The 17,687-nt window shown below is 42.3% G+C and overlaps 1 protein-coding gene across 1 annotated transcript in view; it reads right to left on the bottom strand.

Annotated features, from left to right (window-relative positions):
* Nucleotides 1-17,687, bottom strand: part of itpr2 (inositol 1,4,5-trisphosphate receptor, type 2) — a 308,708-nt gene that overhangs the window by 127,238 nt on the left and 163,783 nt on the right. The window contains exons 15-21 of the mRNA XM_059987723.1: nt 15,333-15,491; nt 14,471-14,643; nt 7,464-7,583; nt 6,129-6,314; nt 1,905-2,156; nt 611-755; nt 255-405 (exon numbers count right to left, since the gene is read on the bottom strand). Of these exons, the coding sequence (XP_059843706.1) occupies nt 255-405; nt 611-755; nt 1,905-2,156; nt 6,129-6,314; nt 7,464-7,583; nt 14,471-14,643; nt 15,333-15,491 (1,186 nt within the window). The remainder of the gene's footprint in view (nt 1-254; nt 406-610; nt 756-1,904; nt 2,157-6,128; nt 6,315-7,463; nt 7,584-14,470; nt 14,644-15,332; nt 15,492-17,687) is intronic.

A 17,687-nucleotide genomic window follows, 5' to 3' on the forward strand; every position in this document is an offset into this window, starting at 1 on the left:
ACTTTATTCATTAGCGTGTAGGAGAACAAGGACTGATCTTATAGAGTTAAATAAAATCACGGGAGGTATAGATAAGGTGAATGTACAGTCTTTTTCTCAGGATTGGGGAATCAAGAACTAGAGGGGATAAAGTTTAAGGTTAGAGGGGGGAGATTTAAAAGGAACAGGAGGAGTAACTTTTTCATCCAGGGAATGGTCAGTGAGGTGGGGGACGTTAACCACTTTACAAAAGGTACTTAGCGCTCTGAACTTACCCCCATCTTGAAACTTGCTTAGTCTTTCTAAATACGAGGATGTGGGATTCTGAACACAGTCTAGAATGGCCAGCAATGTTCTTGTTAGTCTCAGAAGCTCACTAAAGCTGTAGAACCCAAAGTATATTAAGTTCCGAGCCAAATTCACCACCTGGAAAAAAATCGAAAATCATTTGGTTGGTTGACCAACACTGGATAACATTTATGAGGACAGTGGGGAAGTGGGGAATTGTAATTGAAATATATCAGGCTCATTCTCTTTCAACGTTAAATTTTGGGATTGAGCTCCCAATTTTTACCGCAGACAAAAGGGCAGTGGATTTTCAGCAGAAATTACTCTATGCTCTGTTACGCACCTCGAACGTGAGCTTGATTTTTTCCTTGTCTCCAAAAGGAAATGGCTGGGTTACCACGTCCTTCAGGTACTCCTCCACAAAGTCCATCGTGAGAGCAAACTTGTTCTTTTTGTCATCACGAGACATGTCTGTGACTGAGTCGTACCTGTCCAGAGATCAGAACCTTTAAAGGAAATGCTTCAACCAGCATCAAGCAAACCATAAATTACACAGCTGTCACACCATGACAACAATATATAAACACAAAAGATTCTGTAGATGCTGGAAAACTAGAGTAACACACACAAAATGCTGGAGAAACTCAGCAGGCCAGGCTGCACCTATGAAGGGGAATAAACAATCAACATTTTGGGCTGAGACTTTTCATCAGGACTCAAGACCAATGTACACTATTGTAATACCAATGCATTACAGCTACATACCCAGTTGCGTCCTGAGGAAAGGATACTAAATGCCAAATGCAGGTCAAAGCAAAACATCTTTAAATATTTTATTACGAAAATGCTTTTTCCATTTTCTATTAATTTGTTTCTTAAAACTGTTAAACGTAGGGATTAGGAATCTTTTCTTCAGAAAGAACACTCTAAATGTCTAGGCAATGTGTGTAAGGCCACGTTATAGAAAGAGGCCATTTTGCCCACCTGGTTAATGGTGATGTTTATTTTCCACAAGAGTTCACTCTCCCCCTTGCTTCTTCCCTACCTGCGACCAATTTGCTCGTCCCCTTCTCTGTCACAGAACAAACGTTCCCTTTAGCGTCACAAGGACCACTCTAATACGGCGGTGCAGTAGCATAGCAGTTAGTACAATGCTTTACTGCACCGGCGATCAGGGTTCAGTTCCCACCACTGTCTCTCAGGCAGTTCTCCCTGCGACTGCATGGGTTTCCCCTGGGTGCCATTCCAGAGGGAACAGGTTAGGGCCAGTGGGTAGTATACTGGCTCCAGAAGCAGGCTGACCCTGAGTACATCACTGGACTGAGCTGGTCATTGATGGAAATGATGCAGCCTAACCAGATTTTTATAAAGCTGCAGCATTAGTCCTTGACACTTGAACTCAAGCCTCAACTAGTAAAGGTAAACTTGCCGTACACCTTCTTTAACACTCTATCAAGCTGTTCAGTTACTTTCAGGGAGCAAATGGACTTCAACCCCAAGATCACTCTGTACATCAACACTGCTTAGTGTCCTGCCATTAACTGTGTAATGTCCCTTTACAAATGATGTCCCATCAACTAGTTGCTCTGTTCTTTTGATGCAGATGTTGGGAGGTGCTAAAGTTTAGACAAACATACTCGTGAATTGTGATTTTGGTGGGGATTTCTGCCCACAGCCGGGCGTACTTCACGGGGGTGGCGGACTCCTGGGGGTCCCGGTCCACGTGCATGTGCAGCATCAGTCGGCAGAAGGACGCACGCAGGTCGTAGGGCAGCTCCTCGTCCGACATGCAGCGCAGGATGAGGTCCACCCCGAGCTGAGTCGAGATCTGGTCAATAGCCAGGTACTGACGATCAAGGCACATTCTGGCGAAAAGGTTCAGCTGGTACCTGTAGGGCAAGGATGTGAGTGAGAAGGGTGAGGGTGATGACCAAACACAGGGCAAAGTTTAACACAGAACATAGAACTGTACAGGCCCTCCAGCCCACGATATCATGCTGACCTATTAAGGTCATAGTCTCAGAAGAGTACAGGACAGAAACAGGCCCATCAGCCCATCTAGTACATGCAGAACCATTTAAGCTGCCTACTCCCATCGACCTGCACCAGGATCACAGAGGAGATCTGATAGAGGTATACAAAATTATGAATGATATAGATAAGGTAAGTGCAACCAGGCTTTTTCCACTGATGTTGGGTGGAACTTACAACCAGAGGTCATGGGTTAAGGGTGAAAGGTGAAAAGTTTACGGGGTAAATGGATGGATGGTAGGAATGCCCACCATACATCTACCTATCCCAGATTCTCTTAAGCATTTAATCGAGCTCGTAAACACCACTTGTGCTAGCAGATCATTCCACACTCTCACGATCCTCTGAGTGAGGAAGTTTCCCCTCATGTTCCCCTTAAACTTTTCACCTTTCACCCTTGACCCATGACCTCTGGTTGAAAGTCCCACACAACCTCTGTAGAAAAAGCCTGCTTGGATTTACCCTATCTATACCCCTCAATTTTCTATACTTCTATCCAATCTCCTCCCAACCTTCTACATTCCAAGGAATATAGTCCTGCCTATTCAATCTTTCCTGAAAACTTAGGTCCTCTAGACGCAGCAACATCCTTTCTCTGTACTCTTGCAACATTTTTTTATATCTCTCCTGTAGGTAGGTGACCAAAACTGCACACAATACTCCAAATTAGGCCTCACCTACATCTTATACAACTTCAACTTAACATCCCATCTTCTCTACTCAGTACATTGATTTAGGAAGGTAAATGTACCAAAAGCTTTCTTTAAGACTCTATCTACCTGTGATACCACATTCAGTGAATTATGGACCTGTATTCCCAGATCCCTTTGTTCTATCACACTCCTCAGTGCCCTACTGTTCATTGTGCAAGAACTACCCTGGTTGGTCCTACCAAAGTGCAAAATCTCATACTTGTCTGCATTACATTCTATCTGCCACTTTTCAGCCCACTTTTCCAGCTGATGCAGATCCCTCATTAAGCCATGATTGCCTTCCTCACTGTCCACTACACCCCCAATCTTGGGGTCATCCACAAATTTGCTGATTCAGTTAACCACATTACCGTCCAGATCATGGATATAGATGATAAACAACAATGGACCAGCACCGATCCCTGCAGCACTCCACTAGTCACAGGCCTTCAGTCAGAGAGGCACCCCTCTACTACCACTCTCTGGCTTCACCCACAATGCCAATGTCTAATCCAATTTATTACCTCATTTTGAATGGCCAACAACTGAACCTTATTGACCAGCCTCCCATGTTGAAACTTGTTAAATATCTTACTAAAGTCCTGAGTAAATACAGATGCAAAAAATCCATTTAAGATCTTGCCATCTCTTTTGTCTCCATACATGCATTACCATTCTGATCTTCCAGCAGACCAATTCTGTCCCTTGCAATCCTTTTGCTTTTAACATATCTGTAGAATCCCTTAGGATTCTCCTTCATCTTGTCTGCTAGAGCAACCTCATGCCTTCTTTTAGCCTTCCTAATTTCCTTAAGTGTTCTCTTATGTTTCTTGTGCTCCATAAGCACCTCATTTGTTCCTACCTGCCTATACCTACTATGCACCTCCTTTTTTCTCTTAAACAAGGCCTCAATATCTCTTGAAAATCAAGGTTACCTACGCCTGTTATCTTTACTTGTTATTCTGACAGGCACATACAAGCCTTGCACTCTCAAAATTTCACGTTAGAAAGCCTTTCACTATCCAAGTACTCTTTTGCCAGAAAACAACCTGTCCCAATCCACACTTGCCAGATAATTTCTGATACCATCAGAATTGACCTTTCTCCAATTAGACTCTCAACCAATGGACCAGACCTATCTTTGTGCATATTTACTTTGAAACTAATAGCATTGTGACCAAAGATGCAAAGTGTTCCCCTACACAAACTTCTGTCATCTGCCTTGTCTCATTCCCCAATAGCAGATCAAGTATCAAGACTTCTACACACTGATGAAGAAAGCTTTCCTGATCACATTTGACAAACTCTATCCCATCTAGTCTGTTTACAGTATGGGATTCTCAGTCAATATGTGGAAGGCTAAAATCATCTACTATAACAACCTTATGTTTCTTGCTACAGTCTGCGATCTCTCTGCAAATTTGTTCCTCAGAATCCATCAGACTGTGGATGATCTGTAAAATAGCCTCATTAATGTGGCCATATCTTTCTTATTTCTCAGTTCATAACACCTCACTTGTCAAGTTCTCCAGTCTGTCCTGATGGAGCAGTGCTGTGACATTTTCCCTGACTAGTAATGCCACCCTGACCATCCCAGGACATTACTACCATTAGGGAGGAGGTACAGGCGCCTGAAAACTCACACTTAGTGTTTTAGCAGGATTCTTTTCCTCTACCATCAGATTTCTAAATATCTCACTATACTCGTTTTAACTATTTATTTATGTTTGTTGTAATTTTTATGTCTTGCATTGTACTGCTGCCGCACCCAACAAATCTAAGTGATAATAAACGAGATTCCGATTCTGATTCTGGGTATCGACTTCCTGCTTCCCAGTTAGTTATACCTTTCCATACTTCAGATTTCCCTTCTGCATTGAAGCAGGCCGTAAGACCTGTCGAGCTCATTCCTGCTGCACATAGCAATCCCATCCTGATACTGATTTTCTCTGAACCCTATTCCCTTCACATTCCTGCCCCCCCCCCAACTGAAAGAAATTTACAACACCCAAGTCATCGACTCACCTGCACATTTTTGGAATGAAGGAGCAAACCCTGAGGACCCGGAGTAAACCTACGCAATCACGAGGAGAACGTGCAGCACCAGGAACCGGGATGCTGAGTGATGCTCTGCCAACGTTCCAACGACCACTTCCCCACTTCCAACCTTATCTTGGACCCTCAGCAAACCTATCCCTCACGTCCCATATCTAAGGAAGGAGGTGCTGACCCTGGAGAGGGTCCAGAGGAGGTTCACACAAAGTGAAAGGTTTAATCTATGAGGAGCATTTGATACCTTCAAGCCTGTATGAGTGGGGTCTCGTTGAGTATCTTCCCCAGATACTGAAAGGCCTGGATAGAGTGGATGTGGGAAGGACATTTCAATTGCTGGGAAGGTCTAGGATCTGAGGGCACAGCCTCAGAATAAGGGATAACTCTTTAAAACCGACCAGAGGAGGAATTTCTTCAGCCACTGGTGGTGAAGCTGTGGAATGCATGGCCACAGAGAGCTATGGAGGCCAAGTGATCGGGTGTATTTATGGCAGAGATTGTTAGGCTCTTGATTGGTAAGGGAGTTCAGGGCTACAGGAAGAAGACAGGAGAATAAAATCGAAAAAGAATCAGCCCTGATTGAATGGCGGAGCAGGCTTGATGGGCCAAATGGGCTAATTCTGCACCTGTGTCTTATTCTGTCTCTCGGAGGCTGCTACAATTCCCCAAAACATCCTGAGGTCCCACCCCTCCTTACTGCTTATCATCCCACCCGAAAAGCTCACAGCATCCTCCCCTTCGCCTGTGCTGATCCTTAGCATGAGCCCTGGATCCTGATTGGTTCAGACACTCACTGCCTTACCAAGTAAATGTCACCAACCCACCAATTACACCAGAGATCCTAGGAGGGAGGGTCTCCACCTACCAGGAACCCCCCACTCACTTTACACAACAGGCGACAGGTTCAATTGCTGATAGAAGACCAATCATTGACACATTTTGTTCAACCAAAGATGTAAGGGACAATATCAAATGTGTGGAGCAAAGTCACAAATCAGTCAGCAGTACATTAAATGATAAAAAATAGTGTTTTTTGAGGTTTTTTTGGAAATGAATTTAATTTTCTGATTGCTAAACAGAAATTACCTGTAGTAGGTTAAAATGTCATTTTCTTCTTTGTTGCCCTCCTTCGCTTCCTGAGCAAGCTGGCGGATAGACTTGCCATGAGGTTCCTTGTCTCCATCTATCCAGTACAACCAGACCTCATCCTCTTCACCATCCTCCTCAAGCAGAGGGCTCTCAATGCTGAAATCCCCACGGTTCGAGAGCAGCCTTTCAAGAGATCAGAAACATTCACACTTGCGATTACAGAAGAGTCAAGGCTTTTGTAACAGCTAATTCCTTCAGATGCATGTCTTCAAAAAATGATTAGTAATTTTTTTTTAACTAAGGGAGTTTTTCAGAGGTAGCTGTGACGCGGATACAGCCTGGCCCATAACAGAAACCAGCCTGCCCTCCATGAACTCTATTTGTACTTCTTACTACCTTGGTAAAGCAGACAGCAAAATGAAAGCCCCCACCCACCCTGGTCATTCCTTTGTCTCCCCTCTGCCATCAGGCAGAAAGCACATACCATTAGATTCAAGGGCAGCTTCTATCCTTATTGCCCCTAGCATAAGATGATCTCTTGACCTCTCACTCCACAGGTCATAGCCTTATTGTCTACCCTCATCACAATTTCTCTCTAACTGTAGCACTTTATTCTGCATTCTGTTATCATCTTTCCCTTGTGTTGTTGTAATTAAATAACCTGTATGGATAGCAAGCAAAACAAAGAGCTGCACTGTGCCTTGGGACAAGTGCTGATAGTAAATCAATTTACCATTTCAGATCATCTCCAATCTTCCCAACTCAACAAAACCATAGTCCAAAGTATTTAACAGCATCACCCATTGAAAGTCATAGTTGTTGAAATTGCTTGTTTATGAAATAGAAATTGAAAATGCAAGAGAAACAGCAAGTGGCTTCGATCAGATTGGCACCACTGTTATGGCTTGGTTTTAGCTCCGTCGTTCCGTACGATGTTGTTTTACACAGAATCAATTAAAATTGAAGTGGTGATGAGCATTTTGTGAAAATATTTATGGATATTTGCAGTGCTGGATCTTCACTGTGTACTTGAGATTCACCTGGAATAAATTTGCTGTTGGCATGTGGGCTGAAAAAAAAGAGTTGCATTGATAGCCACAAAGGCAGATGAACACTCAGTGACTGACGCAGTGTTGTACAGCACAATACACACCAACTATAAATCCCAAATGAGCTGATGCATTTACCTTTAGATATATATCGAACATATTTACCTGAGCTGGTTAGATGTATATAGAAATTGATTAGCAAGCCCTCAGCCACTGAGCGGGCATTAAATATACGACATATTGCCTGCAACTCCCCAATCCTATAAAGGACATATCTACTTACTTTGTTTGAATGAGAATATCAGCATTGGATGAGTTCAACATAAATTTGCAAATGAGCTCTTGGGTGATAGGAATGGCAATGTTGTTGGATACACAGAGGTCTGACAAATAATCCAGAAACCTGGAAAAACAAAAACACATTGGACATTGTAGGGTAACGCAGTTGGTGGAAATATACATAATTCACAAACACCCATATTGTCTTGGGTTTCACTTTAAGAGGCTGGTCTGATGTGATGATGTAATGACATAAAGGACTTTTAGCGTGCCTTGTGTTGAGGTTTTGGAGTCCAATAAATGTGTTATGGTTTTTCTTAAATATAAAATGCCTCACTTCATTTTATTTGCGAAAACCTACAACATAAATGCTTTGAACTTAAGCCTCTCATTGTCACTAGACAAAGTTTCAAAAAAACTTGTTGGGAAAAAAACGAAAAGTTAAAGACTCATTCCAATGGTCTCTTTTTCCATTCCTGCTTTCTTTTCTTCTCATTTGTTGGATTGCAATGTAGTATTATTATTTTTCTTGTAGTTTAACTTTCCTATAGTTGCTTGTATTTTTACATAATCACTTACTGTATATATATAATTGTTCAGTGAACTTTCCAGTAATTACAGTACAGTTGCTTCTATATTTTCCTAGAAATTTCTTAATTTTAGTAGCAGGTGTCATGCCACATCAATCTGGCTATTTTATAGGTTAATTTTTATCAATGGGATTTCATTATCAGTAGTCTTTAGTATGAAAAGACAACAACTACTTTTAATTTGATCCTTTCTTTGTTCCCTCGACATGTATTTTCTTTGCTCTTATAACATTTAACAAATAAACATAAACAAGTTTTATGCCTCATTCTTGAATTTTGTAAAACCTTTGGATTACAACAGCACCATCAAGATCCAAAACGCTCAACTCCTTATTTGTCTTTCTGAATCTGATTTAAATCTCTTATCCTACTCCCCTCCAGAAATCTCTCTGATTTTACCACTGATATAAATGTCCCTGGAGAGGGAGCAAGAAGGCATGTGGGTCTTCAAAATTCCAAGTGTGCTTCGCCACATTATGAATTTGCATTTGCAGAAATTTGCAAAGCAAATTAGTTGATGAGGAAAAACTTCAACATTGCAGTGGTGCAGCGCTCTGGCAAAACTCTCAGCTAGGGTGACCAGGGATTAAATTTACATTTGACCTCTTGCCTTTCTCATGTTTCTGCCGCGTCCTTTCTTCCCACCTCCACTGCCTGCTCTGGACGGTGGGAGCTGTCCAAGCTCCCCGTCAGCTGCTGCAGACTGGTTCAGCTATTAGGAAGGAACAACTTAGGAAACATTAAATTCCTTTACGATCAGGTGTTCCCAGCTTTTTTTGTGCCATGGACCCACTACCATTAACCAAGCTGTCCGTAGGCCCTAGATTGGGAACCCCTGCTCTAGATCCTTCTGAGAGGAAAATCTTGCTTGAATAATAATGCACTTCCTCACGGATTTGGAGTGAAAGGAGACCCCTGACAGACCAGTGGGTGAGCGTTAGGGCTGGGGAGACACCTCATGACCCTGGGAGAGAGAGAGCTCATAGATGACCAGAAATTATTGTTAACAACATTAGAAAGATATGGTATTAGAAGGGGGCACATGACTGGTTAAGTAGTTATTTGGAAGACGGGATCAGTATGTACATATAAACAACTCAAATTCAAAACTTTTGAGGGTCACTTGTGGGGTTCCACAAGGTTCAGAGTTTGGTCCATTGCTGTTCATTTTGTATATAAACGATATATGTATGGTTTCTCAGACATTAAAATGTATATTATTTGTTGATGATACAACTATATTTTGTTGTGGGGAATATCTGAAACAACTTTTGGATACAGTGGAGAAAGAACTAAAAATTATGAAGAAATGGTTTGATACTAACAATTTATCACTGAATCTAAGTAAAACTAAATTCATAAAATTTGGAAAACGTGTACCAAATTCATATAGTAAACAGAATAAATGATGTTGAAATTGATAAGGTATCTGAAACAAAATTTTTAGGAGTGGTAATAGATAATAAATTAAGCTGGAAACAAATATAAATTATGTCAAAGCAAAAATGTCAAGATCTTTTGCAATATTCTACAAAGTACAAGATTGTGTGTGTGTCCAGTTCTGGTCGCCTCACTATAGGAAGGATGTGGAAGTATTGGAAAGGATACAGAGAAGATTTACCAGGATGCTGCCTGGTTTAGAGAGTATGGATTATAATCAGAGATTAAGGGAGCTAGGGCTTTACTCTTTGGAGAGAAGGAGGATAAGAGGAAACATGATAGAGGTGTACAAGATATTAAGAGGAATAGATAGAGTGGACAGCCAGCGCCTCTTCCCCAGGGCACCACTGCTCAATACAAGAGGACATGGCTTTATGGTAAGGGGTGTAAAGTTAAAGGGGATATCAGAGGAAGATTTTTCACTCAGAGAGTGGTTGGTGTGTGGAATGCACTGCCTGAGTCAGTGGTGGAGGCAGATACACTAGTGAAATTTAAGTGACTACTAGACAGGTATATGGAGGAATTTAAGGTGGGGGGTTATATGGGAGGAAGGGTTTAAGGGTTGGCACAACATTGTGGGCCGAAGGGCCTGTACTGTGCTGTACTATTCTATGTTCTATTTCTTAAATCAGGAATCTTTGCATACATTATAATGTTCACTTATAGTACGATACATGACTTACTGTGTAGAGGCATGGGGAAATACATACAAAACAAATACAAACTTGATTTTTCTTCTCCAAAAGAAAGCCATATGTCAACAAGCCATCGTCTGTGTCAATAAATTTCACAGATTCACCACTTTCTTGCTAAAGAAATTCCTCCTCATCTCTGTTCGAAATGGATGTCCTTGTATTCTGAGGCTGTGCCCTTAACTATTGGAAATGCTGTCTCTATGTCCACTCTACCTAGACCTTTCAACATTCATACAGTTTCAATGAGATGATCCCTTCTCATTCCTTAAACCCCAGGGAGTGGAGGCCCAGAGCCATCAAATGCTCCTCATACGTTAACCCTTTCATTCCTGGGGTCATTCTTGTGAGTGTCCTCTGGACCCTTTCCAAAGCCGCCATAGCCTTTCTTAGATAAGGGATCCAAAGCTTCTCACAATACACCAAGTGCGGTCTGACCAATGCTTTATAAAACCTCTGTATTAAATATTTGCTTTTATATTCTAGTTCTCTCAAAATGAATGGAAACAGTGCATTTGCTTTCCTTACCACAAACTCCATCTGCAATTTAACATTTAGGGAATCCTGCACAAGGATTCCCACGTCCCTTTGCATCTCCGATGGCTGAGTTCGCTCTCCATTTAGAAAATGGTACAAAGTTCAAAATAAGCTTATTTTAAAAGTACAAACATGCCACCATATCCGCCCCAAGATTAATTTTCTTGTGGGTATTCACAGTAACACGATAGAATCAATGCAATAGAGCATCAAACAGGACAAACGGGCAATGTGCAAATGACAACAAACTGCACAGATACACAAAGGAAGAATAATAATACTAATGGTAGTAACAATGTCAGATAGAACCTCTGGGGATATACTTTCTCAATGAAAACAGGATTCAGCATTTCACCAAGCATTTGCAATTCTGATAAGTACACATAACAAAACTTAAATGAAAGCACAACCCAGAGAAATAAAGAATTGTCACTACAGAAGAAAAAGAACCAATGGAAGGACATGACCCTCCGTGGAAGACATCCCCACGATCTGAACAGTCTAGATGTCAACAATGAAGCGTTGAATACCTGGCTCAAAGTTAGTGACCACCTCCTAGAAACAGAGGGGTTCCTTTAAAATCTTGCTTTAACATACAAACTCATAAAACACACCTACCTCATTATAAATACAAGCCTGATCCAGGTTTAGAGTCAGATTCCCACAATCGTTTTATTACCAATACATTATTACAGATAAGACAACCCATAATTATCATTCCAATGTGATATTACAGGACAAGCAAGCAAGAACAACTTCCTTAATAGATATTGTCACACATAATACAGGGATCAGTAAGCAAAAAACACCAGAAACATGCTGAATTAAAAGAGGAAAGTGGAAGACTATGGAAAGTGAATAGTAATATCTACAACTGGTATCATCCTACAGTCACTTCACAATCGCATTAGGCCTACACAGCAATATTTATGTAAATCTTCAGATGGCCACAATACTAAACACAAGTAGAATAGTCCAAAATTTCCTAGCAATTGACTATTCCTGTGCCTCAGGTTTTACGAGCTTAAGCTGAGAAAAAAATACAATAAATAATAATAATAAATAAATAAGCAATAAATATTGAGAATGTGAGATGAAGAGTCCTTGAAAGGGAACCTATAGGTTGTGGGAACAGTTCAGTGCCGGGGTGAGTGAAGTTGAGTGAAGTTGTACCCTCTGGTTCAAGAGCCTGATGGTTGAGGGGTAATAACTATATCTGAATTTGGTGGAGTGGGTCCTGAGGCTCCTGTACTTTCTTTCTGATAGCAGCAGCGAGAAGATTATTGAGGGGTCCTTGATGACTGATGCAGCTTTGTAAATATGCTCAATGGTGGGGAGATGGACTGGGCTGTATTCACTACATTTTGTAGACTTTTCTGTTCAAGGGAATTGGTGTTTCCATACCAGGCTCCTTGGTCTTTCTGACATTGAGTGAGAGGTTGTTGTTGTGGCACCACTCAGCCAGATTTTCAATCTCCCTCCTATATGCTGATTTGCCACCACCTTTGATTTGGCCTACGACAGCAAACTTAAATCTGGCATTGGAGCTGTGCTTAGCCCCACAGCCATAGACAATAGACAATAGGTGCAGAAGTAGACCATTCGGCCCTTCGAGCCTGCACCGAAATATAAAGTATAAATAAGTATAAAGCGAGTCGAGCAGGGGCTAAACACGCAGCTCTGTGGTTCACCTGTGCTGATGGTGATTGTGGAGGAGATGTTGTTGCCAATGCAAACTAGCTGGGATCTGCAAGTGAGGAAATTAATGAACCAATTTCACGGGATGTATCGAGGCTGGGTGTTGAAGCTTATTGATCAGTTTTGAAGGAATGATAGTGTTGACTGCTGAGCTGTAGTCAATGAGGAGCATCCTGACTTACGTATCTTCACTGTCCAAATGTTCCAGGGTTGAGTGAAGAGCCAATGAAATGGCATCTGCTGTGGACCTGTTATGTTGCTAGGCAAAATGGAGCGGATCCAAGCCACTACTCAGGAAGAGTTGATAAGTTTCATCACCAAAGCACTTCATCACTGTGGGTGTAAGTGTTACTGGACAATAGTCATTGAGGCCAATTACCATGCTTGTCTTAGGCACCAGTATAACTGAATGTTGTTTGAAGTAGATGGGATCCTCAGACTGCTGAAGCAAGAGATCAAATACACCTTTATTCCTCCTACCAAAGTGCGTGGCCATACACATCCCTATACTGCATTCTATTTGCCACTTTGCCCATTCTCCTAATCTGTCCAAATCCTTCTGCAGACTCCCTGCTTCCTCAACACTGCCTATCCCCCCACCTGTCTTCGTATTGTCCATAAACTTGGCAACAACGCCATCAATTCCATCATCCAGATCATTGATATATAATGAGAAAAGAACATGCCCCATAACGAACCCTGTGGAACATCACTAGTCAACAACAGCCAACAAGACAAGGTCCCCCTTATTCCTACTCTTTGCTTCCTGCCCCTCAGCCAATCTTCTGTCCATGCTAGTAACTTCCCTGTAACACCCTGGAATCTTCAAACTGTGGTGAGATGCTGCCAGCAACCAATGTGACTACTGGCAACATTCTGCAGAAGGTTTACAAAATTACTTCTTCTTTTCTTTTAAATATACTCTACTACTAATCTTTGTGCGATGGGAGCCTGTAATTTACATTTTGACAATGTGTCTTTGGGCTGAATGAGCAATCAGGTGCTTCTGGTGTTCCCGAGGGAATTCGGCTTGGTTAGCAAAGGAGTGTCAGCCTATTGGCGGAGTGTGAACCCAGGATGGGCTCCAATTCCTGACCAACTTGCCGATTAAAGCGTTGAACAAGATTTAAATCAGTGAGGATGAGAGCGGAAGGTGAGAGGGTCTTCAGTGCCATCGGCTTGCTGTCTACCTCTGTTTGACTGGCCTCCTTCTCCTTCTCACGTTGCTGATGGAGGAAGGTCTTGAGTCTTGGGCAAGGTTTGATCAGCACGGTTTGTGCATTGCACTCGCTTTTAGCGGACTCTGCAGCTCATGTTAAATATATTTCTGGTTTCTGGCTAATCTGTCTCTTTTTGGTGCTCTTTTGCACTACTTTGATCAGGGAGGACTGGCTCGTGGCCTGCAGTCAACAACCAATACAGTGCTAAACTGAACTGAACTAAAATAAACTGAACATCCCTAGACTGCTTCAAGAACTCTACAGTTAGCTGTTTAATATTCTGTGTGGTATTCACTCGTGTTTTTACATTTGCACGCTGGGTGTTTAATGTTTTCTTTGAATGGGTTCCATGGTGTCTCTTTCTCAGGGTTTATACTGCATATACACTTGGATAATAAATGTATTGACAGAGAGAGAGATCTCATAGATTAAGGGAAATTTTGGGCAATGGGGGCAGAGATGCCTCATGGACAAGTGGACTGGTGCAGTGGGAGACACCTCACGCTCAAGTTGGTGGTTGGTGGGCAGAGACACCTCATCCTGCTTAGACAGACCCACCTCATGTCACAGGCTGACGGGACCCCTTCAGAGGACTGAGCTCAATTACTGAACCCCCGATTGGTGTTTAGCATCCCTCTTGTTACTGGTCCCAGCACAAGTTCATAAAAAAGTTAATATCACCCAATTTACCCACCCTAATAAAGAACCTAATAATCCAGATGCCAAGACGTGTTTAGATTAATCTAAAACTATATATTGCACTTGGGGAGACGATTTAATTTAAAAGTCAGTGGGACCGAACAGAGTTGTTCAAGCAAGCGCGAGAATTCTCACCTTGGCTCCCTGTTCCTGCGCAGCAGACTGACGAATGTCTCAATTTCCTTTGCAGTGATATGTTTCTCCAGCAGCTTCCTGTTGTTGTGTAACAGCGCAGTGATGGTGTCCTCCGCCAGCACATCATATCCAATTTGGGACTGCATAACGCCGAACATCTTAGCAATGTATTCCTGCAAGGTTTAGAGAAATGGACAGGCACGTGAGGAAACACTTGTCTGTGAGCTGGACCGAGCTTGTGGGGGACGATAACAGAAATAATCCCTGTGCATCCCAAACTGCTGACCTTGAGCCTTGCGGAAGCAAACATTCCCTCTCCCTCTCCGTTTTAAGACCATCAGGCAATCGGAGCAGAATTAGGCTATTCCGCCCCACCATTCCATTGCGCAGCTCGGTAGCATAGCAGTTAGAGCGACACTATAACAGACTGGGACATCGGAATTTCGAGTTCAATTCCAGCGTCCTCTCTAACGAATTTGTACCTTCACCCCGTGACTGCACGTTTCATCCGAGTGCTCCGGTTTCCTCCCACAGTTCAAAGACGTAGCTGTTAACAGGTTAAATGGCCATTGAAAACTGCCCTGTGATTAAACTAGGTTTAAATAGGACAGTTGCTGTGTAGCATGGCTTGTAGGGCAGAAGTGGCCTATTCCACACTGTGTCTCCAAATAAAAATAAATAAATCATGGCTGATTCATTATCCCTCTCAACACCATTTTCCCTGCCTTCTCTCCGTAACTCTCAATGTTCTTACTAATCAAGAGCTTATCAACATCCAGGTTAAGTATACCCAGTGTCTTGGCCTCCACATCCCTTGTGACACCAGAGACACACAAGGTCACAGGTGATCAACTGCACCAACCTGGTTCTTCCTGTAGTCCTGCTGTGAGTGGCGAAGGACGCGGTAACAGAGCCGCAGGATGTATCGGTATGGAGCATATCTCTGGTCCCCCAGGTCTTCCAGTCTCAGCATTGGCCCTTCTCCTTTATCCACGAAAGGAGCTTTCAGTATTCCAAAGATCTGTCATGAAGGTTAACAAAACATGGCACGTCAGTGAATGATGGGATAGGGATTACCGTAAGATAAAGGGGCAGTTCCAAGCTCATTCTGCCACCCAGTGTGCTCTGCCATTTGACTGGTTGATATTTTCTTCAACCCCATTCTCTTGTCATCTCCCTGTTATCCTTTACTTCCTTACCAACCAAGAACCAATCAATTTCTACCTTAAAGACTTGATCTCCACAACCCTCTCTGGCAATAAATTCCTCAGATTCATCACTGTCTGTCTGAAGAAATCGCTCCTCATCTCATTTCTAAATGGATGCTCCCTTACATCCTTGGAAAGTATTCTTAGAGGTGGATAGACAGGGTCTGATTAGAAACAGTCAACATGGATTTGTCATGGAAGGTCATGTTTGACAAATCTTGTTGAATTTTTTTGAAGAGGTTATTAGGAAAGTTGACGAGGGTAAAGCAGTGGATGTTGTCTATATGGACTTCAGTAAGGCCTTTGACAAGGTTCTGCATGGAAGGTTAGTTAGGAAGGTTCAATCATTAGGGATTAATATTGAAGTAGTAAAATGGATTCAACAGTGGCTGAACGGGAGATGCCAGAGAGTAATGGTGGATAACTGTTTGTCAGTTGGAGGCCGGTGACTAGTGGTGTGCCTCAGGGATCTGAACTGGGTCCAATGTTTTTTGTCATATACATTAATGATCTGGATGATGAGATGGTAAATTGGATTAGTAAGTATGCAGATGTTACTAAGATAGGTGGCATTGTGGATAATGAAGTAAGTTTTCAAAGCTTGCAGAGAGATTTAGGCCAGTTAGAAGAGTGGGCTGCAAGCTGGCAGATGGAGTTTAATGCTGATAAGTGTGAAGTGCTACATTTTGGTAGGAATAATCCAAATAGGACAGACATGGTAAATGGTAGAGCATTGAAGAATGCAGTAGAACAGAGTGATCTAGGAATACTGATGCATAGTTCCCTGAAGGTGGAATCTCATGTGGATAGGGTGTTGAAGAAAGCTTTTGGTAAGCTGGCCTTTATAAATCGGAGCATTGAGTATAGGAGTTGGGATATAACGTTAAAATTGTACAAGGCATTGGTGAGACCAAATTTGGAGTATTGTGTACAGTTCTGGTCACTGAATTATAGGAAAGATGTCAACAAAATAGAGAGAGTACAGAGGAGATTTACTAGAACGTTACCTGGGTTTCAGCACCTAAGTTACGGAGAAAGGTTGAACAAGTTAGGTCTTTATTCTTTGGAGCGTAGAAGGTTGAGGGGGGACTTGATAGAGGTATTTAAAATTATTAGGGGGATAGATAGAGTTGACGTGGATAGGCTTTTTCCATTGAGAATAGGGGAGATTCAAACAAGAGGACATGAGTTGAGAGTTAAGAGGCAAAAGTTAAGGGGTAACACAAGGGGGAATTTCTTTACTCAGAGAGTGGTAGCTGTGTGGAACGAGCTTCCGGTAGAAGTGGTAAAGGCAGGTTCAATTTTGTCATTTAAAAAAAAAAATTGGATAAGTATATGGACAAGAAAGGAATGGAAGGTTATGGGCTGAGTGCAGGTAGGTGGGACTAGGTGAGAGTAAGCGTTCGGCACGGACTAGAAGGGCCGAGATGGCCTGTTTCCGTGCTGTAATTGTTATATGGTCACTTGGAGGCTGTGCCCTTTGATCCTAGGCTCTTCTACCTTGCCACATCCACTCTATCAGAACTTTCAGTATCCACTAGATTTCAGTGAGAATTCCCTTATTCAGAAACCTGATAGCAGAGGGGAAGAAGCTGTTCCTAAACCATTGAGCATGAGTCTTCAAGCTCCTGTACCTCCTCCCCAGCTAGAAGAGGTCATGCCCCAAATGGTGAGGGTCCCTAGTGAAGGATACCACCCTCCCGAGGCATCGCCTCTTAAGGATGTCTACCATGGTGAGAAGGATATAAATTGGTTTATTATTGTCACATATACAGTGAAAAACCGATTGCAAGCCATCCATACAAATCACTTCATTAGATCATTACCACATGGTAGTACAATGGAGAAGGGTGCACCTCTTTGCTACATTCTGGTTAAACTGACTTTTATTTTGTTAATTGCACAAAGGAACTCTGAACTTGATGACTGAGATTTCACCCTAATGTGAATTGTAAGACCTGTTAGGGATGGATAGATAAACCAGGAGCTTGTTGGGTATGTGCGAGCAG

The sequence above is a fragment of the Hypanus sabinus genome, chromosome 13 (assembly GCF_030144855.1).
Source record: "Hypanus sabinus isolate sHypSab1 chromosome 13, sHypSab1.hap1, whole genome shotgun sequence".
Classification (NCBI taxonomy): domain Eukaryota; kingdom Metazoa; phylum Chordata; class Chondrichthyes; order Myliobatiformes; family Dasyatidae; genus Hypanus; species Hypanus sabinus.